General features: G+C 62.5%; 4 protein-coding genes across 9 annotated transcripts in view; 3 read left to right on the plus strand and 1 right to left on the minus strand.

The window, feature by feature from the left end:
* Positions 1 to 2,273, minus strand: part of SIK3 (SIK family kinase 3) — a 69,851-nt gene extending 67,578 nt beyond the window's left edge. For both annotated transcript variants that reach the window (XM_056509752.1, XM_056509751.1), the window contains exon 1: positions 2,024 to 2,273. In XM_056509752.1, coding sequence (XP_056365727.1) covers positions 2,024 to 2,218 — 195 coding nt within the window. In that variant the 5' untranslated portion in view covers positions 2,219 to 2,273. The remainder of the gene's footprint in view (positions 1 to 2,023) is intronic.
* PAFAH1B2 (platelet activating factor acetylhydrolase 1b catalytic subunit 2) lies at positions 1,174 to 9,726 on the plus strand. 2 transcript variants are annotated; one of them, XM_056509767.1, is made up of 6 exons: positions 1,174 to 1,763; positions 4,181 to 4,268; positions 4,792 to 4,881; positions 5,672 to 5,788; positions 6,022 to 6,144; positions 6,702 to 9,726. In XM_056509767.1, the coding sequence occupies exons 1-6, from the start codon at positions 1,501 to 1,503 to the stop codon at positions 6,978 to 6,980; spliced, it is 960 nt and encodes a 319-aa protein (XP_056365742.1). In that variant the 5' UTR covers positions 1,174 to 1,500; the 3' UTR covers positions 6,981 to 9,726. The 2 variants fall into 2 exon arrangements, with proteins under 2 accessions (XP_056365742.1, XP_056365743.1); XM_056509768.1 differs by lacking the exon at positions 1,174 to 1,763 and adding an exon at positions 3,062 to 3,173.
* A 2,063-nt stretch (positions 9,727 to 11,789) lies between these two features.
* On the plus strand, positions 11,790 to 18,815 carry SIDT2 (SID1 transmembrane family member 2). 4 transcript variants are annotated; one of them, XM_056509753.1, is made up of 28 exons: positions 11,790 to 12,258; positions 12,441 to 12,562; positions 12,822 to 12,983; positions 13,071 to 13,116; positions 13,207 to 13,308; positions 13,385 to 13,468; positions 13,609 to 13,720; positions 13,803 to 13,868; positions 13,969 to 14,062; positions 14,190 to 14,245; positions 14,491 to 14,502; positions 14,628 to 14,699; positions 14,780 to 14,854; positions 15,039 to 15,101; positions 15,458 to 15,579; positions 15,652 to 15,725; positions 15,818 to 15,884; positions 16,016 to 16,089; positions 16,211 to 16,334; positions 16,429 to 16,546; positions 16,620 to 16,756; positions 16,834 to 16,942; positions 17,019 to 17,095; positions 17,196 to 17,242; positions 17,524 to 17,629; positions 17,736 to 17,846; positions 17,927 to 18,040; positions 18,172 to 18,815. In XM_056509753.1, exons 1-28 carry the CDS (start codon positions 12,052 to 12,054, stop codon positions 18,232 to 18,234), a joined length of 2,616 nt encoding a protein of 871 aa, XP_056365728.1. In that variant the 5' UTR covers positions 11,790 to 12,051; the 3' UTR covers positions 18,235 to 18,815. The 4 variants fall into 4 exon arrangements, with proteins under 4 accessions (XP_056365728.1, XP_056365730.1, XP_056365729.1 ...); XM_056509755.1 differs by lacking the exon at positions 15,039 to 15,101; XM_056509754.1 differs by lacking the exon at positions 14,491 to 14,502.
* Positions 18,816 to 19,526: 711 nt separating this feature from the next.
* On the plus strand, positions 19,527 to 23,292 carry TAGLN (transgelin). The gene is made up of 5 exons (XM_056509770.1): positions 19,527 to 19,632; positions 21,228 to 21,426; positions 22,179 to 22,356; positions 22,440 to 22,542; positions 22,734 to 23,292. Exons 2-5 carry the CDS (start codon positions 21,247 to 21,249, stop codon positions 22,873 to 22,875), a joined length of 603 nt encoding a protein of 200 aa, XP_056365745.1. The 5' UTR covers positions 19,527 to 19,632; positions 21,228 to 21,246; the 3' UTR covers positions 22,876 to 23,292.
* The last annotated feature ends 265 nt before the right edge of the window (positions 23,293 to 23,557 follow it).

Raw genomic sequence — 23,557 nt, forward strand, 5'->3', positions numbered from 1 at the left:
CAGTTGTTCCAGCACAGGTATTTCCCCAGGCTTGGGGAGCCCCCAGAGCTCAGAGGGACAGGGACTGGATCTCTTCCATGCAGGGAACGTGGTGCACGTCAAACCTCCTGCTCCAGAGCCCCCAGCACCTCACCTTCCCATCAGAAAGCCAATTCCTGAAGTCCACAACCCACCCTTGGTCACTCCAGGGCAGTAGGAATGAGTGTACACTGCTATAAAACAAAGCTTTCCAAGCTTAGTGTCCCCTTCCATCACCCAAAGCCAACGTGCAAAATCCAGCCTTGGCCCTGTAAACGTGGAACACAATTTCCAGATAAAATTGGTGCGCATGTTCTGCCATTCTTTGGACAAAATCAACTATTCCCACACAAAAGACGGTCTCTGCTTTGGTATTTTGCAAACTTCAGAGTCAGCACCACTGAGAAGAAACCTTGACCTAAGAAAGGAGTCTGGAAACAGGAACAGGAAAGCAACTTGGAGCTAGATCCCTCCTTTTCCAGGAGTGGTCTCCACTCAGAGGGGTCAGTGTCCTGCACTCGAAGCACCTGAACCCATCACCCCGTTTCTCCCAGCAAGGTTTAGATTCATCATGGGCAGAACAGCAGCACAGAACACCTCAAGTGCAGGTTAAATTGTGGCATCGAGCACTTGCAGGCACAAAACAGCTGTCAGGGCAGGCAAATACAGCCCAGCTCTGAAAAGAACTGTCCAGGAGGTGTTATAACTGATGTTTAAATAGCCCCTGAAATTAATTTCACTTTATTATCCGGGCAAAGAGCCAGAGCTCCAACAAACCAAGGCGATGGTGGATTTCTCCTCCTGTTTCAAAACAATGCTGCTCCTTAAACTGACAGAGGGACAATCCCAGAGAGTGACAGAGGGACAACCCCAGGAACTGACAAAGGGACAACCCCAAAGAGTGACAGAGGGACAATCCCAGAGAGTGACAGAGGGACAACGCCAGGAACTGACAAAGGGACAATCCCAGAGAGTGACAGAGGGACAACCCCAGGAACTGACAGAGGGACAACCCCTGGAATTGACAGAGGGACAATCCCAAAGAGTGACAGAGGGACAACCCCGGGAATTGACAAAGGGGCAACCCCAGGTACTGACAGAGGGACAACCCCTGGAACTGACAGAGGGACAAGCCCGGGAATTGACAGAGGGGCAATCCCTGGAATTGACAGAAGGGCAATCCCTGGAACTGACACAGGAATTGACAGAGGGAGATCCGCGGGAATTGACAGAGGGACAGCCCCGGGAATTGACAGAGGGACATCCGCGGGAATTGACAGAGGGGCAACCCCGGGAACTGACAGAGGGACAAGCCCAGCCAACACCATCCTCCCTCTGCAGCACTTCCAAGGAGCCAGCACGGAGCCAAGAGCAGGGCAGGCGCAGGGCTCTGGCTCAGGCCTGCCTGCTGCCTGCCCATGCCAGCCCCACGCCAGCCCCGCTCCGGCCGCTCTCCGGGGAGAACCCGGTGCCGCCTGGTGCATGCAGCACGGCCAGCCCCGGCAGCCCGGTGTCACGGCGGTACAGCAGCGGCAGTGCCGCTCCTCACGGGTCTCCTGCCGGGCTCCAGGGCTCGCCCGTGCCTGCACCCACCCGGATCTCCGGCCATGTTCCGGGGCTCACCTGGCAGCGCGGCCCTACCTGCATCTACCTGCACTCGCCGCTCCCTCGGGAGGCCCTCGCGCTATTCCCTGCGCGTTCCCACGGCCCTGGAGACCCGGCCACGACCGATTCTCACCGTTCCGGTAAGAACTGACCTGTCCCCCGCCTGCCCTCCGCGTCCCCCCCCGCACGCCGGGAGCATCCCCGGGTACCACGGGCGCATCCCCCCCCGCTCCACCTCCACGTTATCCCGGTGCCACGGGACCGGCGGGGACACCCGTGCCACCCGTGACAGCGGCCCCGCTCCCCGGCAGCGCCCGCTCGGGGCTGGGGGCGCTCGGGGCCGCTCCCCGCTCCGTCCCCGCTCGCCGGGACAGCGCCGCGACCCCCGCGGGGGACTCACCTTGGCGCGGGTCACCAGGTGCGTGGCGAGCTTCACCACGGCGAAGTTGCCCTTGCCGATGGTGCGCTCGATCTCGTAGTAGCCGATGCGGGCGGGCCCGGGGGGCCGCGGGGGCGGCGGGGCCGGGGAGAGCCGGGGGGCCGCGGGGGGAGCCCCCGCTCCGCCGCCTCCTCCCGCCGCAGCCGCCGCCGCCATCTTGTCGCGCGGAGCGAACCCCCCCGCGGGGCTGCGGCACCGCGTGAGCTCATCCGCGGGGGGGCGCCGGGGGGCGGGCGGCTGCCATGGCGACGGGGGCGGCGCTCTGACGTCACTGCGCGCGTCACGGCGCGCGGACCGCGCCGGGCGCCCTCGCGCGGCGGGCGCGGGGGGAGGGAGGCGCGCTGCGGGTTTGGGGAGAAACCCGCGGGAAATGGGAAATGTGATAATCGTGACGTCACGACATCAGGGACCCCCCCCCCGCCTACGTACACCTGGGTCACGCCTCACTTCGGGAGGAGAATGACGTCACAGGGCGGTAGAGTGACGTCACGGATAAGAGCTGCTGAGGGTGGTTGGTGCTGCGGTTTTCGGGTGAAACCAGTGAGATATGGGAGATGAGTCTGACGTCAGTCCCCATCGGGGTTAGCTGAATGATGTCGTGGTGAGACCGCCCCATCTGGTGCCCCTCGAGGCTCGGGAGCCGCTTCAGTTTTGGGGCAAAACACCAAACTGAAAATTAGAAAATTAGAAACTTGTTCTTGCGGCATCACTCCTCTCAGGGACATCAGGGACCCCCCACATGCAGGTCACGCCTCATCTTTGGGGCAGAATGACGTCAGGAGTGGTAGAATGACGTCATGGCGAGGGGCGGGAGGTGCTGTTGTTTCAGGGTGAAACCCACGATAAACAGCAAAAAGATTCCTCATGACATCACCCGGCCAGGGAGTGACTCCATCACTCCCCTCCTGGGTCCCGCTTCGCCTCGGCTCATCATGACGTCACGGGAGCGGTGCAGTGACGTCACGGCGCGAGGCGGGATTTCCGCGGGCGCGGGGCGGAAGCGGCGGCCGGGGCGCGCGCGGGGAGGCGGAAGCGGAAGCGGCGCAGGCGCGGGGCCGAGCGGAGGGGACGCGCCCGCCATGGAGTCGCGGGGGAAGGAGCCGCAGCCGCCGTGAGTGCGGGGGGAGCGCGGCGCGGGGCGGCGCCGGCCCGGGGACACCGCGGAGGGGCGGGGGGCGGCGGGAGGGGAGGGGGCGCGGGGGGAAGCCGCCCCGCTGAGCCCAGCCCGCCGCCATGGGCTGCGGGTGCCGTGTGCGCCCACCGCGCTGCAGGCGGCGGCCGCGGGAGCATCAGCCCGCTGCTCTTCCCGCTGGGGATCCTTCGGGGGCTGCAAGGATGATGAAGGGATAGAGCATCTCTGTGATGGGGAGATCTGGGCCTGGTCAGCCTGGAGAAAGGAATCCCATCAATCCATACAAATAACTCCAGGGAGTGTCAGAGCGTGATTCCAGACTCCCTTTAGTGATGCCCAGCATCAACACAAGGAGCAGTGGCCATAAACCAAAATACAAATTCCTCCTCAAGGTGGGGAAGATCTTCTTTCCATGGAGGGTGGCAGAGCCCTGGAGCAGCTCCCCAGGGAGATGGTGGGATTTCCCTCTCTGCACACATTCCAAACCCACCTGGACGCATTCCTGTGTCACCTGCTCCAGGTGACCCCGCCGTGGCAGGAGGGTTGGACTGGATGATCTCCAGAGATCCCTCCCAGTTCCTAACGGTTCTGGGATCAATCCCACCACGATGCTCTGCTCCCGAAGCCAGATTATCCACCTGGGCTGTGGAGCTCAGCAGCTGTAAGCTGGATCTCTGGCCACTAATAGGGACTTATCCTCGGAGCCTCAGCGCTTGTTGCTGAGTTGTTAAAGCCCTGCATGGCTCAGGTGTGGGGCTGCAGAGCGTCCTCGGAGCTGTGCTTTGCTCTCCGTGCCTGGCTCCAGGGGAATGCCTGCTGCAGAGTCACTCTGGCATGGAGCACATCCATGTTGTTGTTGTCAGCCAGCTGCCAGCATGCCCAGGAGCAGGCAGGAGCTGTGGTGCAGCAGATTCCAGCAGCCCTTTCCCTGCCCTGCCGCTGTGGGAGCTGCTGGAAGCAGTGGGTCTGAGCTGTTCTTTCCACAGGAACAGAATGGGCATGGGGGACTCCAACCCAGCAGCAGTCCCACACGCCGCCGAGGACATTCAGGGGGATGACAGGTGGATGTCACAGGTAAGGCTGGCAGGTGGATCCTCGTTACTGGGGGCATGTTGGGCCAGTGCTGCCCAGGCCACACTTGGGACCCTGAGGTCACCACAGCCTGGAGCTGGCAGCTGTCACATCCTGCCATGATGGAGCAAAGGAAGAGGGGTCTGGAGCAGCTCTCTGATGAGGAGTGACTGCAGGAGTTGGGCAGGGTTAGTCCTGAGAAGGCTGAAAGGGGTCCCCATCAATCCATACAAAATCTCCAAGGGGTGTCAGAAGATGGAGCCTGGCTCTGCTCAGTGATGCTCAGTGACAGGGCAAGGAGCAATGGCCATAAACTAAACCACACCAAGTTCCATCCAACCCAGGATCCTCACAGGGTTGTGGAGTTGGGAGCAGTGCCCAGCAGCTCAGGGGTTAATGCAGGCAGAGGTGCTGGAGGGCATGGCAGCAAGGGAAACTGGTTGGGCAACTGTCCCTGTCCTGCAGCAGAGATGGATGCCCAGGAGCAATTGTGACCTGCAGCTCACCTTGCTGCTCTCTTTGACAGCACAATCGGTTTGTCCTGGACTGCAAAGACAAGGAGCCCGACGTGCTCTTCGTGGGGGACTCCATGGTGCAGTTGCTACAGCAGTATGAGGTAGGGATGAAGGGAGGGAGGGAGGGAGGGAGGGAGGGAGGGAGGGAGGGAGGGGTCGGAGCAATTGGAGCATCTCTCTCTGACCCACTAGTGGCTGATCACGTGTAACACTGATGACTTCCACTGTTCCCATTTTCACTGCCGTCTCCTGAGGCATCCCTGCCCTGCTTCCTGAACTCCCCAGTGCCTGGACACTGCTTTACCTGGCTGCTTTTGCCTCCTTCTCTGAGGCCACGACCAGCTGCCTGCATTTTGGCACATGTGCACAGCTCCCCAGCTCTCAGATTCCAGCCTCCTGAGGGCCATGGAATTCCCTGTGGCTGTACCTGCTATGGCCAGAACACACTCAGCCCTGTAGAGTTCAGGGTGCCAGAGGCATTGGTCCACTGGTTCTTCCCTAAAGTTATTGAGGGAAAGAACAGTTCTCTTCTGCCATGGTGGCAGCTGAGCAGCTTTTGTTCTAGTTTTGTTACCTGGGTGTGAGAAGGATTTAATCAGGTCATAGATTCCTTCTTCAAAGGCCCTGTGCTTAGGGACACTGTGGTCTGCAATAGATCAGCACTCTGGGGCTCTGATGAGTTCAGCAAATTACTGCTCCAGGGATCTTCCCTCAGCACCTCCATCTCTTCTGACTCCAAATAAAACCTCATTCCTTGTCTAAAAGCCCTTTGTGGAGTGAGTTTTTCAGAGAAGGGCTTGTGGCTCTCTCAGTGACCTTGAGGACACCGTGTGGTGTCTGCTCCACAGCCAGGAAGCTGCTCTGAAGCAGCACGTTGGTTTCTGCTTGCAGATATGGCGAGAGCTCTTCTCCCCGCTCCATGCACTGAATTTTGGGATTGGTGGAGACACCACAGGACATGTTCTATGGAGACTGAAGAACGGTGAACTGGAGAACATCAAGCCCAAGGTATGAGCTGCAGAGTTAGTGAGGGTATCCAGGTGAAGGTCACCTGCAGCTGCAGGCCTGGCACAAGTGCCTTCCCTGAGAGCAGTGGGCAGTGCCAGCCCCAGGGCTGAAATCAAGCCTAACTCTCCCTGCAGCTCTTTGGCTACAGATGATGTTTATGCAGAGATTTCAGGGTCATCAGCCCTGTTACCACTTGCCCTGGAAAAGCTGGAAACATTTTTCTCTCCTTGCAGGTCATTGTTGTTTGGGTTGGAACAAATAACCATGAAAACACAGCAGAAGAAGTCGCAGGGGGAATCGAGGCCATCGTGCGCCTGATAAACACCCAGCAGCCACAGGCCAAAGTGATTGTGCTGGTACGTCCCTGCTCCCTGGGCTGTGCCTCTGCCTTACTGGAGTCACTGGGAGGGCACTGGGAGGGAGTCACCCCTCCTGGGTGGTGCTGGGAGGGCAGTCCCTTGATCTATCCTCTGTTTTGTGCCTTCCCTCGCTGGCTTGGCTTTGCAGGAGCTCTGCTTAAGCCCTTCCAGAGCTGGGTGGATTCATTCCCAGTACCAATCCCACTTCTTAATGTTACTGAGGAAGTCCTGTGAGGGGAAAATAGGTGCTCAAATTCCAGCTGGCATTGGGAATTCTAGTTGGCTTCCTTGTCCTTGTCTTGCTGAGTAGCTGAAAGTGGATGGAAAGAGCACAAGCTGATACATTTAAAAAATAAAAGAAAGCAGTTTTCCTGGCAATCAGTGCTGATAGCTCATCTGGCTCCTTCACTTGCATTTCACATTAGGCCTGAATGGACAAATTCTCATTCGAGGGATGAGTTCCTCTTGTCACAGACATCCTAAATCCTGACAGGCAGCCTGAATTGGAAGGGAAATCAGTGTCACAAAGCTCTTTTCTGCCTCCTCTCTGCCAGGGCCTGCTACCTCGTGGAGAGAAGCCAAACCCGCTGCGGCAGAAGAACGCCAAGGTGAACCATCTGCTGAAAGGCTCGCTGCCCAAACTGCCCAACGTGCAGCTGCTGGACGTGGACGTGGGCTTCGTGCACTCGGACGGCACCATCTCCTACCACGACATGTTCGACTTCCTGCACCTGACGGGCGGGGGCTACGCCAAGGTCTGCAAGCCCCTCCACGAACTGATCATGCAGCTGCTGGAGGAGACCCCCGAGGAGAAACGAGCTGCCCTGGCCTGAGTCGCTGCTGTCAGCGTGGAGAGCATCATCCAGCCCATCAGATCAGTTCTGTCACTGGCACTACAGAATCCTTCTTTCTTAAAGCACTTTCCATTGTAGAATGTTACCGGATGTCCGTACCTAGTGTTTTGAGGGGGAAGGCTCATGTTTAACTGGTCTTGTACATACGAGGGCCGGCTGGGTTGGTTTTATTGCAGGAGGAAATTAGCTGAAAGAAGAGTTTTACTTTTAAACCATTCCTCATTTAAAACGAGAACAGGACTGTCACTCTGTGCCCCTCTCATGTCTTGTTGCCCTGTGGTTGTCCTAGACCCCTTGTAGCCTGTCCGACAGCCCCACTCCTGGCTCACCGTTCCTGGCTGCAGCCATCATGCTCTGTGTATTTGCCTGGGAACAAGAATCACATTCCACTTGCAAAAGCCAGAACAGATGCATTTTTCCAAGCTCGGTTCCACCGTTTAGGCGGGTTTTTTTTCTTTTTTTTTTTGTTTGGGGTTTTTGTTTGTTTGTTTGTTTACTGAGGGGGCGTTAAATGACAAGTGTTGCTTTCTCACTCCTTTCTGAAGCAGCTTGAAACTGGAATTCAGAAATTTAAAGAAGCAAACAGTTACCTGAACTCGTGTAACACTCCCCAGTGCTTGTCTCGTGCTCGTTTCCCCAGTCCTGCTAGCGGGGGCACTTCCCTTCCTCCCACGCAGCTCTCCTGGGAACGCTCCCATTTGGGTGCTGCTGCTGGCCCCTGCTCCTGCTGCCCGTGATGTTGCTGGCTTTTAGCAGTTGCTCAGTGTAGGATTTTAATGATCCAGTAATTGGTAGTCACTTCCTCACTCCTCTGGAACTGACAGACATCCCTCTGAGGTGCCCGGGCTCTTTGCAGTTTTCTTTTCTATTTTTTTATTAAGTATGACTGTTACATCCTTTTTTCGAAAGCAAACCCACATGAAGAGCCCCTGGCTGCAAGGCCTAAATCACTCTGAAGCTTTACAGATCCCAAGGTGTATATTTCCTTATCACTACTGGTTTACTTGTATAAACAGTTTATTTGAGCAACTACAGCCTCTTAGAGTAAAAAGTGAAGTTGAGACGTAGCTTCTCCTGCCCTGGACACTGCTCCTCACCTCTAGCAAGGGAGCCAGAGGGGCAGGTGCCCTCCTGACGGGCTGTGGCTCACACAGTGGGGTTTTGGCTTGGTTTGTAGTTCAGAGGGCTGGTTGTAGCAAAAAGACTTTTCATTTAAAACTGAGAGCTTCTCTTCCAGAAGGAAATTATTTGGACCTGAGAGGCAGAGCCCTAGATGAATTGATAACTTGCAAATAGCCTGTTTTAAACCAAGTCTGTTCCTCCCTGCCTTACCTGCCGGAGCTGGAGCTCAGTGGTGCCACGCTGGGTTTGTGCTTCCCGCAGGATTCCAGGCAGGTAAACCTGGGAGGAACGGAGAGCTTCACTCCATGCTCCAAGGGAGGGGTGTTCAGGTGTCAGGTGGCTTTGCTGAAGCCCATAGGTACTGTACATAGTCTGTCTGCCCTTTGCTGTAGCCAAGGGGCTGGTGTGTAACTCTGACCTAGCGTTGAGGAATCCCCTAACCTCCCACCTCATCCCCCTCCTCCTCCTGTAGCTTTGATCATAGCAGGATTCCTGCCTGGATTGCATGCATAGTGTGTGTTTTGTTTCCAGTATATGTGATCTACACACAGATGAAGGAAAGGTGAAGCATTCCCCTGGCCAGGATCAGATGCAGGGAGTTGCAGAGTGCCATGGGAGAGGAGGGATTGCACCCTACCCCCATGATCCTGGGGTGCTGCTCCCTGGAGCTCGATGGCCTTGCAGGGCAGGCTTTGAGGGAGCACTGCTCACACTTCCCATAAGCTTCTGGCTGGAAATATTCAGGAAGGGCAAGTGGAAAATCAAATGTTGAAAGTACAGTGCAGTGGAGAGTTCCTAGGGACGGGCTTATCCCATCCCCAGCCCCCTCAGGGAGCTGGGATCAAACCCATTCTTGCTCCCTGAGAGTTTTCCATCTCCAGGCTTGCAAGAAAAGGCCGTGTGCTAGTTTAATCTCTGCATCCCTGCTTCCCTCCCTCCCTGCTGCTGCTGCTGCTGCCTTTGGCTGAAAAGATGCTAACCAGGAATGTACTCTGCAGTAAAGCTCTGACTCTGCACCCTGTGCTCGCTGTGAGCCAGCCCCGTGGGCAGGGTGCCGAGTGGCCCGGGGAATTTGGCAGGCTCTGGCTCACCAGGGAGGCTCTGCTGGCTCTGCTTAGGCTTGGCTTGCTGAGGTGCCACGCTCTGTGCTGGTTCAGTGCTCTCGGCTCTGCTTGTTGCTGCCTGGCAGGAAACTGCCCTGCTCACCTGAGAGGTGTTGTGGGCAAGAGGGGTCCTGCCTCCTGCTCACCCAGTGCTGAAATCTGAGTGCCTCCTGTGAGAAAACTCCAGTTCCAGCTCTGGATGTCCCTCGGGACGGGGCTAGGCTGGAGATGTGACCTCCTCTGAGTGAGCGTGTCCAGTTTCATGTTTATGCAGCAGAGAGGAAAACAAACAAAAGATGTGAAATGACAGAGTCTTGTGAGGTGCTGGGGGAGGGTGAGGCAGGAGCAGGGAGGCTCCTGTACCTCCCCTCACTGCCCACCCACTGCCCCGAGCCTTCCCCGGGACACAACCATTGTGATTCTGCTTTGGCAAAAATGCATCGGCTGGTAGAAGTCACTGTTAGTGCATATTTCGATATAAATGTCAATGTTTCACCCAGCGTGTCGCAGCCTGTGTGTGTGTGTGTGTGCCCAGCCGTCTCCTGCCCTGTCTCGGCCGCTCCGGGAGTCTCCGTGGGGCCGGGCAGCTGCTGCCAAACCTCCCACTGCGGCTCCTCCCCGCCCCTGGGACTTGTGCTCAGCCAGATCCTTGCTCCTCCTTTCATTCCTGCTTTCCCCCACTCCGTTTGGGGCTGTTTTTGTCTGTTTTTCCTCCTTCCCCCGTGCAGATCTGGGTGCTGCACCCAAACTGTGAGCACGGTGCTGCAGCTGAAGGGAACTGGTTTATTCTGGCCCTCGACAGGACACCGGCTTGTGTTCGATTCCCCGAGTGGTTTATCTCAATGGCCCTGGAACAAACAGGGAGTGCACATCCCCACGCAATCCCGCTCACAGCCATCCTGCAAGAGGCGACTCCAGTTCCACCAGAGCCGAGGAGCCGGCCGGAATTCCGCTTCTCTTCCCGCATGTCTGTCCCTGAGGTTGTCCCGTCTGCCGCCAGCGCCACCACCTGCACCTGGAAACCATGGGCAGACTCCAAACTGTGGGATCCTCAGGGACAGGAGGGCCCGGAGAAATAAAGTGCACAATAGCAGCAGTGCCTTGTCTCTTGGCGTTTGTCCCGTGGAGCAGAGCAGGAAGCTGCCCTGGATGGCAGAGTGAGGGGACACGGGGCTGAGCCCCTTCAGAGGGGGATTTTAAATCAAATCCCCCAGTTGCAGGCAAATAAAATGTGATATAAAGGCCACAGAGTTGTTGGAGAGGGGCCTGGAAATGGGAGGCTGGGCAGCAGTTGGGATGGGGGGTGTTTTGGGAGACACACCAAAACTGCAGTGAGGCATCACTCCCGCATCCCCCAAGCTTGGGAAAACTCCCAAGTTACTTTGAATTATTCCATCTCTGGTGGTGAAGGGTGCAACAAACGGGAGAGGATGCAGGAACCCGGCAGGAGAAGGGGATGGGGCAGACCCACCCCTTCCCTGGCAGGATTCTCCCATGTCCTCATGGACTTTGAGGGAAGGCAGGCTGCCTGCCCCCCTGCTTTGGGGGCAGGGGGTTTGGGGGTGTCTGCGGTGCCGCAGGGCACCGGGGCTTCCCTTTTGGGGCAGGAACTCCGTATGGGGTCTCCTATGGAGCAGGGGCTCCCTTGTGGGATGCTGTACGGGACAGTGCTCTCCAGCAGGATCGGCCCTACAGACCGGCGCTTTTTCAGCGGGGTTCTACAGGGAACTGAGCTTCCTGTGCAGGATCCCATATGGAGCAGGGACTCTCCTTTGCAGCCTTTATGGGCTCGGGGCTCCGCTATAGAGCGGGGCTTCCCCTGCAGGGTCACATATGGATCAGGGCTCCCTTATGGGGAACCCTGTGTGGCTCCCTATGGAGCCGGGCTTCCCCGCACGGGGCTCGCTCCCCGTGGTTCGGACCAGTCCCCCCGGTCCGGGCCGATCCCCACTTTTCGGGCCGATTCCCCCAGTTCGGGCCGATTCCCCCAGTTCGGGCCGATTCCCCCAGTTCGGGCCGGTCCCCCCCGGTTCGGGCCGGTACCCACTGTTCGGGCCGGTACCCCTCGGTTCGGGCCGGTCTCCCCGGTTCGGGCCGGCCCCCCCAATTTGGGCCGGTCCCCTCGGTTCGGGCCGGTCCCCTCAGTTCGGGCCGGTCCCCCCCGGTCCGGGCCGGTCCCCCCAATTCGGGCCGGTCCCCCCGGTTCGGGCCGGTCCCCCCAGTTCGGGCCGGTCCCCCCAGTTCGGGCCGGTCGCCCCAATTCGGGCCGGTCCCCCCCGGTTCAGGTCGGTCCCCCCAATTCGGGCCGGTCCCCCCCGGTTCAGGTCGGTCCCCCCAATTCGGGCCGGTCCCCCCGGTTCGGGCCGGTCCCCCCCGGTTCGGGCCGGTCCCCCCCGGTTCGGGCCGGTCGCCCCAATTCGGGCCGGTCCCCCCGGTTCGGGCCGGTCCCCCCCGGTTCGGGCCGGTCCCCCCCGGTTCGGGCCGGTCCCCCCAATTCGGGCCGGTCCCCCCGCCCCGCCCGCCGCGTCACTTCCCCGGCCGGGCACTCAGCGCGCACCGGGCCTGACGTCACCGCCGGTCCGTGTTTACCGCGCTGCGGAACGGGAAGGGGAGAGCGAACCGGGACCGGGAACCGGCACCGGGATCGGCACCGGCAGCGGCACCGGCAGCGGCTCCGCGCCCGCCCGCACCGGCCATGGGGCAGCGCTCCCGGCCGCGCCCCGGCTGAGCTCCGGTCCCGACCCGACCCGACCCGACCCGACCGTCCCTTCCCGTGCCGCCCGTGCCGTCCCGCCCCGCGGACCTTGGCCGGGGATGCTGGCGGGATGCCGGGCGCCGGGGCGGCCGTGCTGGGCTGGGCGCTGCTGGCCGGGGCCCTGCTGCCCCCGCCGCCCGTCCGCCCGCAGCCCCTGCCCCACGGCGACCGCGACGTGCACCAGAAGGAAGCGCAGTTCAACACCACCTACATCGACTGGGTGGACGCCAGCCTGCTCAACATCTACGCCTTCAACCACAGCGTCCGCAGGAACGCGGTGAGCCGGGGTGGTCGCCACCGCCGCGTCCCCCCCGTGCCTGTGCCCGGGGGTGCGGGGGTTTTGGGGTGCGCAGGGCACGGCAGCCTCTGCCACGGCGGCCGAGCAAAGTCCAGCCTTCGGTGCGAGCCGCCGCCGCCCGACCTGCCCGGCCAGCAGCTCACCCGCCCCTGTCCCCGCAGACCGAGGGTGTGCGGGTGTCGGTACACGTCCTGTCGGACCACAAGGACCGGACCGTGCTCTTCGTGGTGAGGCAGAAGGAGGCGGTGGTCTCCTTCCAGGTGCCGCTCATCCTCCGGGGCCTGTGAGTACCAGGGGACAGGCAGGGATGCGCCATGCAGGAGTTCCCATGCAGGGATGCCCTATGCAGGAGTTCCCATGCAGGGATGTCCCACCCAGGAGTTCCCCATCCAGGAGTTCCCCATGCAGGAGTTCCCCATACAGGGATGCCCTATGCAGGAGTTCCCCAGGCTGGGATGTCCCACCCAGGAGTTCCCCAGGCTGGGACCCCCGTGCATCCCCCCTGGAGGGGTCTGTGGGCACACTCGGCTCCCCCTGCCCAGGTACCAGCGGAAATACGCCTACAAGGAGGTGAGCCGCACGCTCTGCCAGCCGCAGACCAAGGCTGAGGTGGAGACCCAGCACTTCTACGTGGATGTCTCCACGCTCTCCTTCAACACTTCCTACGAGCTGCGGGTCACCCGCGTGGAGAACTTCGTGCTGCGGTGAGGGGAGCCCTGTGCCCTGTCCCCTTCCCTGTGGGGGCTGTGGGCTCCCCTCACCACCCATCTCCTTTCCCGTGCTCTCTGCAGGACTAATGAAAGGTTCAGCTTCAATGCCACGGCCGCCCAGCCGCAGGTGAGTGCAGCACGGCGTGGCACAGGAGGGGTCTGTGCCCAGGAGGGGAGCGTGGTCACCGTGGCAGCAACGGGCCCTTTCTCCCCACAGTACTTCAAGTACGAGTTCCCCGAGGAAGTGGACTCGGTGATCGTGAAGGTGACCTCAGCCATGGCCTTCCCCTGCTCCGTCATCTCCATCCAGGACATCCTGGTAGGTGTGGGCAGTGGGTCTCCTCTCTGGGTGACCCGAGGTGCCCAGTGGGGCTGATGGCCCCTCTGCCCCTCAGTGCCCCGTCTACGACCTGGACAACAACGTGGCCTTCATTGGGATGTACCAGACCATGACGAAGAAAGCAGCTATCACAGTGCAGGTGGGCTCAAGGCTGTGCCATGGGGCTGGGCTGCTCCTGGTGCTGCCAGGCTGCCAGAGTCCACAAGGGATGTCCCTGGGATAGCCTCTGGCATGGGAGATGCCCTGCTGGGCTCTGCTGACCCCTGTCTCTTTCTGCAGAAGAAGGATTTCCCCAGCCATAGCTTCTATGTGGTGGTGGTGGTGAAGACGGAGGACGAGGCGTGTGGGGGGCCTCTGCCCTACTACCCCCTGTCCAAGGATGCCTCTCCAGGTTTGCAGTGGGGCTGCCACCGTGTGTGGGGACAAGCTGGGGACAGGGCAGAGAGCTGAGCCCTGTCCCTGCCTTCTCCCAGATGAACCCGTGGATCAGCACGACCGGCAGAAGACACTGGAGGTGATGGTGTCACCCGCCATAACCTGTGAGTCTGGGAGGGGCTGGGGGTGCTGGGCTCTGTGGGGACCCCTGGCAGGTCCCCCGAGGTGCCAGCCCTGCTGAGGGCCTGTCCTGGCTCTGCACAGCCGAGGCCTACGTGCGCAGTGTTCTCTTCTGCCTCGGCATCTTCCTCTCCTTCTACATCCTGACGCTGCTCATCGCCTGCTGGGAGAGCTGCCGGTGAGCGCCCGCTGTCGCTGCCCTCTGGGTGCTGAGCCCGTGGGCACAGTCCTGCTGGGGGCCCTGGGGCTGTGTCACCTTGCCCCAGCAGTGGCACAAACGGGCTGACAGCTGCTTCCCTTGGCAGGCAGCACAAGAGGAAGGGGCTCCTGGCAGCTATGGATTCACCCAGCCTGGACACAGGTGAGGGCTGGAGGCAGAGTGGAGGGGTCTGCCTGGGGAATTCCTCCTTATTCTGCCCTCTTGAGCCTGTGGCAAAGCCTTTGTCTCTGCAGGAGTATCCCCCTGAGTTCTTGGGGATAAATCCCAGTGGCAGGGGGACAGGGAAGCTGCAGACTTCTCTGCTATGGGGCTGGCAGGGCTGTGCTGGGGCTTTGCATCTCACCAGGTCTATCTTTTTCTTCTCGTGCCTTTCCGGGGACTCCCAGCGTCACTCCTGGGTAGGTGCCAGCTCTGTCCTTGGCTCTGAGCTCGCCCCGTGCCAGGGCAGGGCTGGTGGGAGCTGCTTTGTGCCAGTGGGACAGGGGTGCCACCGAGGGGTGACAGGGATCTTCCTGTCCCACAGGTCACTCCCGCAGCATCCCTGACTCCTTCCTGAACCACGGCCCCTACGACAGCTACGGTTACGGCTCCTTTGGTGAGTGCCACACACTGTCCCCGTCCCTCAGCCCCTGCCCCTGGGCTGTGCCCACCCTCTGGCTGACCTTGTCCTTGCAGGGAACGGCTCCTCCAGCAGCACCGAGGGCATCACAGACAGCCTGGCCTCAGCAGAAGTCTCCTACAGTTACGTGGGTGAGTTGCTGGGCCACTGGTGGGCCCTGCGGAGCCCCGTGCCCGGTGGCATCCTGGCTCTGCCCCCTCCATCTCCAGGAAGGGTCCTGTGGCTGCCAGCCCCTCTGTGCAGCGCCCAGCGGGGTCTCCATGGGTGACACACCTCAGGGAGCTCTGCTCCAGTAACTCTGGCTTTCCTTTGAAGGGCAGGAGCAGTTCAAGCGGCGCACGCCCTCCGCCCTGACGAGGCCGCTGAGCATTGCCATGGGTAGATGCTGGTACCGGGCAGGGTCGGGCCAATCAGGGCGAAATCGGCCCAGCCCCACGCTGTGCCCAGGGCACAGAGCCCCTGCTCCCCTCCCTCAGAGCTAGGGCAGCACCAGAGGGGTGCAGAGCAGGATGCTGTCCGCCTGGCCCTCGGTGTTCCCCGAGAAACAGGCACAGGGCAATGCTGGCCCGCATGGGCACAGCCACCAGCCGTCCCCAGGGCAGGGCTGTAGGAGCTGCAGCCTGTCCCCAGTGTGAGTTGCAGGGAGGCAGCCCCGTGGTTAATTGGGGTGATTGGGGTTCTGGGGTGGGCACTGAGGCCACCGGGGCTGTGCTGATGGCCCCGGCCCGGCGCAGGGGAGCGGTCACTGGAGAACGTGGCCGGCCGGCCGCGCCTGGACTCGCTCAGCTCTGTGGAGGAGGACGACTACGACACGCTGGCCGACATCGACTACGACAAGAATGTCATCCGCACCAAGGTGTGTGTCCCCCCCAGCCCTGCCCCTGCCAGCTGCTGGCCAGGCAAGCCCCTGACCTCCCTCTCCTTCCAGCAATACCTGTGCGTGGCCGACCTGGCGCGCAAGGACAAGCGGGTGCTGCGGAAGAAGTACCAGATTTATTTCTGGTGAGTGGGAGGTGGTGGGGAGGGGAGCGCCAAGCAGTGTCCCAGCCTGGGGTGCACAGCAGGGACCCCCTGACAGCCCCACCCTCTCCTAGGAACATCGCCACCATCGCTGTCTTCTACGCCCTCCCTGTCATCCAGCTCGTCATCACCTACCAGACAGTGAGTGTGGCCAGGGCAGCAGGGAGGGGTTTTTGGGGGTTTTGGGGGCTGTACTCCCAAACTGTGCTCCCCAGCACGATGGGGACATCCCTGGGAGACCCCTGTGTCCCTCACCCTGCTGGTGCCCACAGGTGGTGAATGTCACTGGCAACCAGGACATCTGCTACTACAACTTCTTGTGCGCCCACCCTCTGGGGAACCTCAGGTGGGTTGGGGGATGAAGGGGGGTGGCTGGGGGTCCCCTGTGCCCAGGGCTGGACTGCAGCAGGACCCTGGGGAGGGAGGGGGTGTTCCACAGCACCCACACCTGGACTGGCTCCTTGCAGCGCCTTCAACAACATCCTCAGCAACCTGGGCTACGTCCTGCTGGGTCTGCTCTTCCTGCTGATCATCCTGCAGCGCGAGATCAACTACAACCGCGCGCTGCTGCGCAACGACACCCACGCCCTGGTGAGGGACGGGGCTGCCTGGGGGGCTCGGGCTGCCTGGGGGGCTCAGCCTCCCGGGACCCCTCATTCCTCCTCCTTCCCTCTCTGCCCCGCAGGAGTGTGGCATCCCCAAGCACTTTGGGCTCTTCTATGCCATGGGCACTGCCCTCATGATGGAGGGGCTGCTCAGCGCCTGCTACCACGTCTGCCCCAACTACACCAACTTCCAGTTTGGTGAGTGCCCCTCCAGTACCCCCCACACCCACACTGGGGGCACCACACCCCTCTGACCTCTGTGCCCCCCCAGACACCTCCTTCATGTACATGATTGCGGGGCTCTGCATGCTCAAGCTCTACCAGAAGCGTCACCCCGACATCAACGCCAGCGCCTACAGCGCCTACGCCTGCCTGGCCCTCGTCATCTTCTTCTCCGTGGTGGGCGTGGTGAGTGTGGTGGGCGCTGAGGGAGGGGGGGCTGGCTGTCCCCACAGCTCACTGCCCGCCCCCCGCTCGCCCTGCAGGTCTTTGGGAAGGGGAACACGGCCTTCTGGATCGTCTTCTCCGTCATCCACATCGTGGCCACGCTGCTGCTGAGCACCCAGCTGTACTACATGGGGCGCTGGAAGCTGGGTGAGGGGGGCACCGTGAGCTGGGTGGGTGGGGACGGTGTGGTGGCCCCCCAGTGTCACCTCCTGTCTCCCCACAGACTCGGGCATCCTGCGCAGGATCCTGCACGTGCTGTACACGGACTGCGTCCGGCAGTGCAGCGGGCCCATGTACGTGGTGAGTGCTGGCACCGGGGCCCCTGGCTCTGTGAGACCCTCCCTGGCAGCCCCTTCAGAGCAGCCACCTGCTGCCCCTCACAGCCCCTCCTCTTCTGCAGGACCGAATGGTGCTCCTGGTCATGGGGAACATCATCAACTGGTCACTGTGAGTGCAGAGCTGGGCACATGCCAGATCCCACCCTGCTTCTCCCCATCCCTGCTGCCACCCTCACCTGACTCCTGCAGTGCTGCTGTCCCTCCGTGGGGCTGGGCCAAGGACAGGCAGCCCATGGCAGCTGTGAGCCCAGCATGACAGGGCCCCCTGTGGCTGTGGCACCCCGGAGTCCCCAGTGCCTGATCTCCCAGGGGCTGCAGACATGCTTTGGGGACAGTGGGCAGGGCAGGGGGACCCCCAGGCTGACCCCACTGCCTGTCCCTGCTCCCCAGCGCTGCCTACGGCCTCATTGTCCGCCCCAATGACTTCGCTTCCTACCTGCTGGCCATCGGCATCTGCAACCTCCTCCTCTACTTCGCCTTCTACATTATCATGAAGGTGGGAGTTGGGCCCTGGGCCCCCACAGGCCCAGCAGGGAGGGCGGGGCAGGGCTGGACACTGCTGCCAGCTCCTGCCCACACGGTGACCCCGGCCTCTCCCGCAGCTCCGCAGTGGCGAGCGCATCAAGCTCATCCCCCTGCTCTGCATCATCAGCACCTCCGTGGTCTGGGGCTTTGCCCTCTTCTTCTTCTTCCAGGGCCTCAGCACCTGGCAGGTGAGCAGGAGGGTGGCACAGGCAGGGGGGTGGGCAGGGGGCCATGGCAGGCACAGTGACACTGGCCCTGTGCCCGGCAGAAAACGCCAGCCGAATCCCGGGAGCACAACCGTGACTGCATCCTGCTCGACTTCTTTGACGACCACGACATCTGGCATTTCCTCTCCTCCATCGCCATGTTCGGCTCCTTCCTGGTAGGTGCTGGTTCCAGTGGCACAGCAGCCACTGTCCCCAGTTCCCCAGTTCCCCAGGTCACCTGCTCCCCTCACTCCCCTCACTCCCCCCTCACTCCCCTCACTCTCCCCTCACTCCCCTCACTCCGCAGGTGCTGCTGACGCTGGACGATGACCTGGACTGTGTCCAGCGGGACAAGATCTACGTCTTCTAGGAGCCTGCAGCCTCCTGCTGCCCTGGGACTGTGCCAAATGCCCAGCTGCAGCCCCGGGAGGGGGCCCCACCCCTGGGGAGGGATGTCTGTGCTGCAGGTCCTGCCAGCCACTCTGTCCCCCTCCCCACACAGCCCGGGGGCCCTGGTTTGCCTCCTCCCCGTCAGCCGGGTCCTTCCAGGCACTTTGTGCCCATCTCTGGGCCCGTCACAGCCAAAAATGGGGCTGGGGGCCACCGGAGCATCCGTCCTTGGTGGCAAGTGACACTGGAAAAGGTGCTGCTGCTGCTGCTGCTCCGTGCCCGTGGGCACAGGGGGGGATTGGGGCGAGCGCCGTGCCAGAGCCCCGTGGCCCCCCAAGCACGTGGGTGTGGGTCTCTCTTCAGTGCCTGAGTCGAGTGGGTGGGAGATGGGGGTGCGTGGGGCCAGCACGGTGGTGGCAGTGGCCGGAGAGGCCCCGCTCGTGTCCCCTCCCAGGAGGGGGTGGCCGCAGTGGGCCCCTGTCACCGCTCCCCGTGGAGGTGCCGCGCTCCCCGTGCGTGGATCTGCTGGGAAGGGACTCGCATTAAAGTGTCTGCACTTTGCCCGTGCCTGCTGCTCCCTGCCAGGGGTCCCAGGGGGCAGCTGCCAGCACCCGGGTCAGCCAGGCCCTGCTGTGGCACTGGACCCTCGGGATTTTGGGAGAGGGGAGGTGCAGCAGGGGCTGGGAGATGCTGCCCTGGAGAGCACGAGTGGCCTGCGGGTCGGGGGAGACTGAGAGCCCCACGGGTGGGTGGGGATGCTCAGGAGGGTCCCACTTCACGGACACAAAATTCCCTGGGGGCTGGGACTCGCTGTGGCATCCTCGCAGTGCCCCGCTGTGCCCTGAGCCGTTCCAGCTGGTGCCCGCGGGGCAGAGGGAATCCCGGGATGTGCGGGATGCCGCAGTTCGCTGCTGCCCCGGCAGCCCTGAGCTCACACCGTGGGTGTCACCCGCGCCCCCGCAGCATCCCCCGCGGGGGGGACCCGGCGGTGAGCGCACGGGAAAACCAGCCACGAAGTCAGGGCAGGAGCCCTCGGCGCTGCCGCCTGGCTATAAAAGGATTTAGTCCATCAGCCCCCGGCCCGGTTCCGCCCTGGCCCCGGCCCCGCTGGGGCGGAGGCACGCGGGGAATGCTCGAGCACGGGCTTTCGTCGCTGGTTTTCGGAGTCTTTCCCCAAATATGGTGCCTGGGATGGAGTCATGGAGCGCTGCGGGGCCGGGCGCCCCGGGAGGGAGGGTTTGGGGGGGGGCCGGGCTCCGCGCCCCGCTGACATCACCGTCCCGCCGCCCTCCTTTTAGCACAAGGTCGGGGTCCCCGCGGGCCAGTCAGTGCGCTGGTCCCTCGCCGAGCATCGCCCTCGCTCCGTCCGCAGCCGCCTGTAAGTCCTGCCGTGGGGGGGGCGGCGGGGAGGGTCCCAGGGTGGAAACGCCAGCGCCCGGCCGGGGGTGCTGCTTCCCGGGATGGGGATCCTGTACCGGGATAGCGGAGCCGCTTCTGGCACTGCCGTGTGCTTCTTCCCGGGATGGGGATCCTGTACCGGGATAGCGGAGCCGCTTCTGGCACTGCCATCTCTTGCTCCCGGGATGGGGATCCTGTACCGGGATAGCGGAGCCGCTTCTGGCACTGCCATCTCTTGCTCCCGGGATGGGGATCCTGTACCGGGATAGCGGAGCCGCTCCCGGCACTGCCATCTGCCGCTCCCGGGATGACGCGGGTTCTCCTGCTCCGGGCGGGATGCGGCTCCCCGGGATGGGAATGCTGTTCCCCGAGTGCATGGCTGCTCCCCGGAGGAGGCTCAGGCTCCGCTGCTCGGGCTGGGGTCGCTGCCGGGTCGCTGTCCTGCTCCTGCCCCTCAGCACCGCGTTCCCGGCCGGGCTGGGCAGCTGCGGGTCCCCGCGGTGGCCGGAGGGGCCGTGCGGGGCTCAGGGCAGCGATGGAGGGGCAGTGCCAGCCCCCAGTGCGTGATTCTGCCCCGTGTTCGGAGGGGACAGGACATGGGCACGGGGACGGCTGGCTGGCGATGCCAGGTGCTTTGGTGTGACCCCAAAGAGCCAGGTCGGGCCAAGGCATGGCGCGGGATTGGCTGTGGCATCTCTAGCATCACTGATGTGCCCAGCAGTGCTGGCATCTGGGCACAGGTTGCCCGTAGGACTCGTGGGGCATCACCACATAAATCATGGGGCTCGTGGGGCACCCCTGCATTGCTGGCAGCAAGCGGGGTCGGTGTCCTCTCCCACACTGAGCCGTGCCAGGTCTCAGCCCCGCAGGGGCTGGGGTGCCCAGCAGTCAGGATGAGCCCGCTGCTGGCGGGGTGTGGATGTGGGACACCCACACGGCTCCTGGAGGCACCCGGAGGCTTCACGCCAAGCAAGGAGCCGGGCAGGGAGGAGCGATGCCAGCTCCTCCAGAGGCTTGGCTGCCACTCCTAGAGCCTCTGGCATCTTCCCTGGCATCCTCCCTGGCACCCCCGGGCCCTGCCTGCAGCCGGCTACCTGCCACCACTGCCCGCAGCATGTCCTTACAAGGGCACGGGCACGGCTCCCACTGCTGCCGCCTCAGCCGCGCTCCTCCCCGGCTCCCGGACCCGCTGAGCCACGGCCACCGTGCCACGGCCACCGCAGCCAGCCTTGACCTGGTCACCCTGCCGCCTGGAACCTGGCATGTCACACCGGGGACACCCGTGCCAGACAAGAGCTGGCAAGGGGCAGGGATGAGGCTGCTCCTGTGCACAGTCTGAGCTGGGGATGAGGCATCTCTGCCACGACATGAACCGTCTGTCTGGGCAGATTTTGGAGGTCAGGGTGGTGAATTTTCCTCCAAACACATCTGGATGGAGCTGAAGGGCGAGGGAAGAGCCAGAAGGGTTTGTCCCCGCTGCAGCAGAGCGGCAGGCAAATGACACAATGGTGTCTGCGGGGTCCCTGGATAGGAGACAGCGTCTCCACCGCCTGAATGTCCCTGTCGTGCCACCAGGTCTCCCGCCACCGCAGCCATGGCAAACAAAGGGCCAGCCTATGGCATGAGCAGGGACGTGCAGTCCAAGATCGAGAAGAAGTACGATGACGAGCTGGAGGACCGGCTGGTGGAGTGGATCGTGGCGCAGTGCGGGGCTGCCGTGGGGCGCCCGGAGCGGGGCCGCCTGGGCTTCCAGGTCTGGCTGAAGAACGGCATCGTAAGTGGGGCCCGGGGGGACTGGGAGCTCTGGGGACATCACAGGAGCTCTGGGGACAGCACAGGAGTTCCGAGAGCAGCACAGGAGCTCTGGGGACATCACAGGAGCTCTGGGGACAGCACAGGAGTTCCGAGAGCAGCACAGGAGCTCTGGGGACATCACGGAGAGCTCTGGGGACAGCACAGGAGTTCCGAGAGCAGCACAGGAGCTCTGGGGACATCACGGAGAGCTCTGGAGACAGCACAGGAGCTCTGGGACAGCACAGGGAAATCTGGAGGCAGCAAAGGGAACTCTGAGAGCAGTACAGGAGCTCTGGGGGCATCACAGGACTTTGGGGACAGCACAGGAGCTCTGGGGACAGCACGGGAGCTCTGGGGACAGCACAAGGAAATCTGGGGACATTACGGAGAGCTCTGGGGACAGCACAGGAGCTCTGGGGACAGGACAGGAGCTCTGGGACAGCACAGGAGCTCCGAGGGCAGCACAGGAGCTCTGGGGGCAGCACAGGAGCTCCGGGGGCAGCACAGGAGCTCTGGGGACATCACAGGAGCTCCGAGGGCAGCACAGGAGCTCTGGGGGCAGCACAGGAGCTCCGAGGGCAGCACAGGAGCTCTGGGGACATCACAGGAGCTCCGGGGGCAGCACAGGAGCTCCGGGGGCAGCACAGGAGCTCTGGGACAGCACAGGAGCTCCGGGGGCAGCACAGGAGCTCCGAGGGCAGCGCAGCAGACCCAGGCTCCCCTCTGCCGCAGGTGCTCAGCAGGCTGGTGAACAGCCTCTACCCCGACGGCTCCAAGCCCGTCAAGATCCCCGACGCGCCGCCCACCATGGTCTTCAAGCAGATGGAACAGATCGCCCAGTTCCTGAAGGCGGCCGAGGACTACGGCGTGGTCAAGACAGACATTTTCCAGACCGTGGACCTGTTTGAAGGTGCGGGAAGGGGCAGCCGGGGTTGGGGGTCCCAGGGTTGCTGTGCTGTGCCCATCCTCACTCCTCTCTCTGTCCCCGGGCAGCCAAGGACATGGCAGCGGTGCAGAGGACGCTGATGGCCCTGGGGAGCCTGGCAGTCACCAAGAACGACGGGAACTACCACGGGGACCCCAACTGGTTCATGAAGTAAGTGGGGGAGCGCGGAGCTGGCCGTGGGGACTCCCCTGTCCCGCGGCTGCTCAGAGCTGGCTCTTTGCTCTGCCCCGGAGCACACGGAATCGGGATGCCGAACTTCCAGCTGGGGACGGAGGGAGGCTGGGACATCCCTGGGGATCCGGGGGTGCGGGTGCCCCACGGCCTCTCCCTGTGCCCCGCAGGAAAGCTCAGGAGCACAAGCGGGAGTTCACCGAGAGCCAGCTGAAGGAGGGCAAGAACATCATCGGGCTACAGATGGGCACCAACAAGGGCGCGTCACAGGCGGGCATGAGCTACGGCCGGCCCCGGCAGATCATCAGCTAGGCTCGCCCCCGCCGCCCCCAGCCCTCCCCAAGCCGGGACCTCCGTCTCCGCTCCCCCCGGCCCAGCGCCGCCGCCAGAACATTGGTATTTATTGAGGAGCATCCATCCATCCATCCATCCATCCATCCGCCCGCCAGCCCCAGCGCCCCCGCCAGCGGCCGCATCAGCCCCTGCCCCTGGCAGCCCCTGCCCCGGGCACCCCCAGCCCCTGCCCCGGGCAGCCCCTGCCCCGGGCAGCCCCTGCCCCCGGCCCCGCACCCCCGCCCCAGCCGGTGCTGCCCTCGGCGGGGACGGGCCACCGCCCCGCCCGCCGCCCGCACGCCACTGCCGCAGAGATCCCTGCCATCGGGGAGAAGGGAGAATTGGCCTCGGTTTTGTACTTGGTTTTTGTCAAAATTAAAAGGTTATATTCATCTAGCGTGGCCTGACGAGGTTTCATCCCGCCTGCCCTGTTGCACCTGGAAAGCCAAAGTCTGTCTTTCTAAAAGGCTAAAGCTGCTCCAAACCTGGGAAAAACAAAGCTGGATCTTGGATTTTTTTCTGTCTGGCTTGGAAAACTCTGAACCTTGACACCCACTTTGGTCCTTGCTCCTTCCACTGGCCCAGCCCTTGCCTCCCCCCTTTTATCCCAGGGCACAGAGGGCACACAGCCCCCGGGACTGGGAGATGCTGTGTGACACAT

The sequence above is a fragment of the Oenanthe melanoleuca genome, chromosome 24, assembly GCF_029582105.1.
Source record: "Oenanthe melanoleuca isolate GR-GAL-2019-014 chromosome 24, OMel1.0, whole genome shotgun sequence".
NCBI lineage: Eukaryota > Metazoa > Chordata > Aves > Passeriformes > Muscicapidae > Oenanthe > Oenanthe melanoleuca.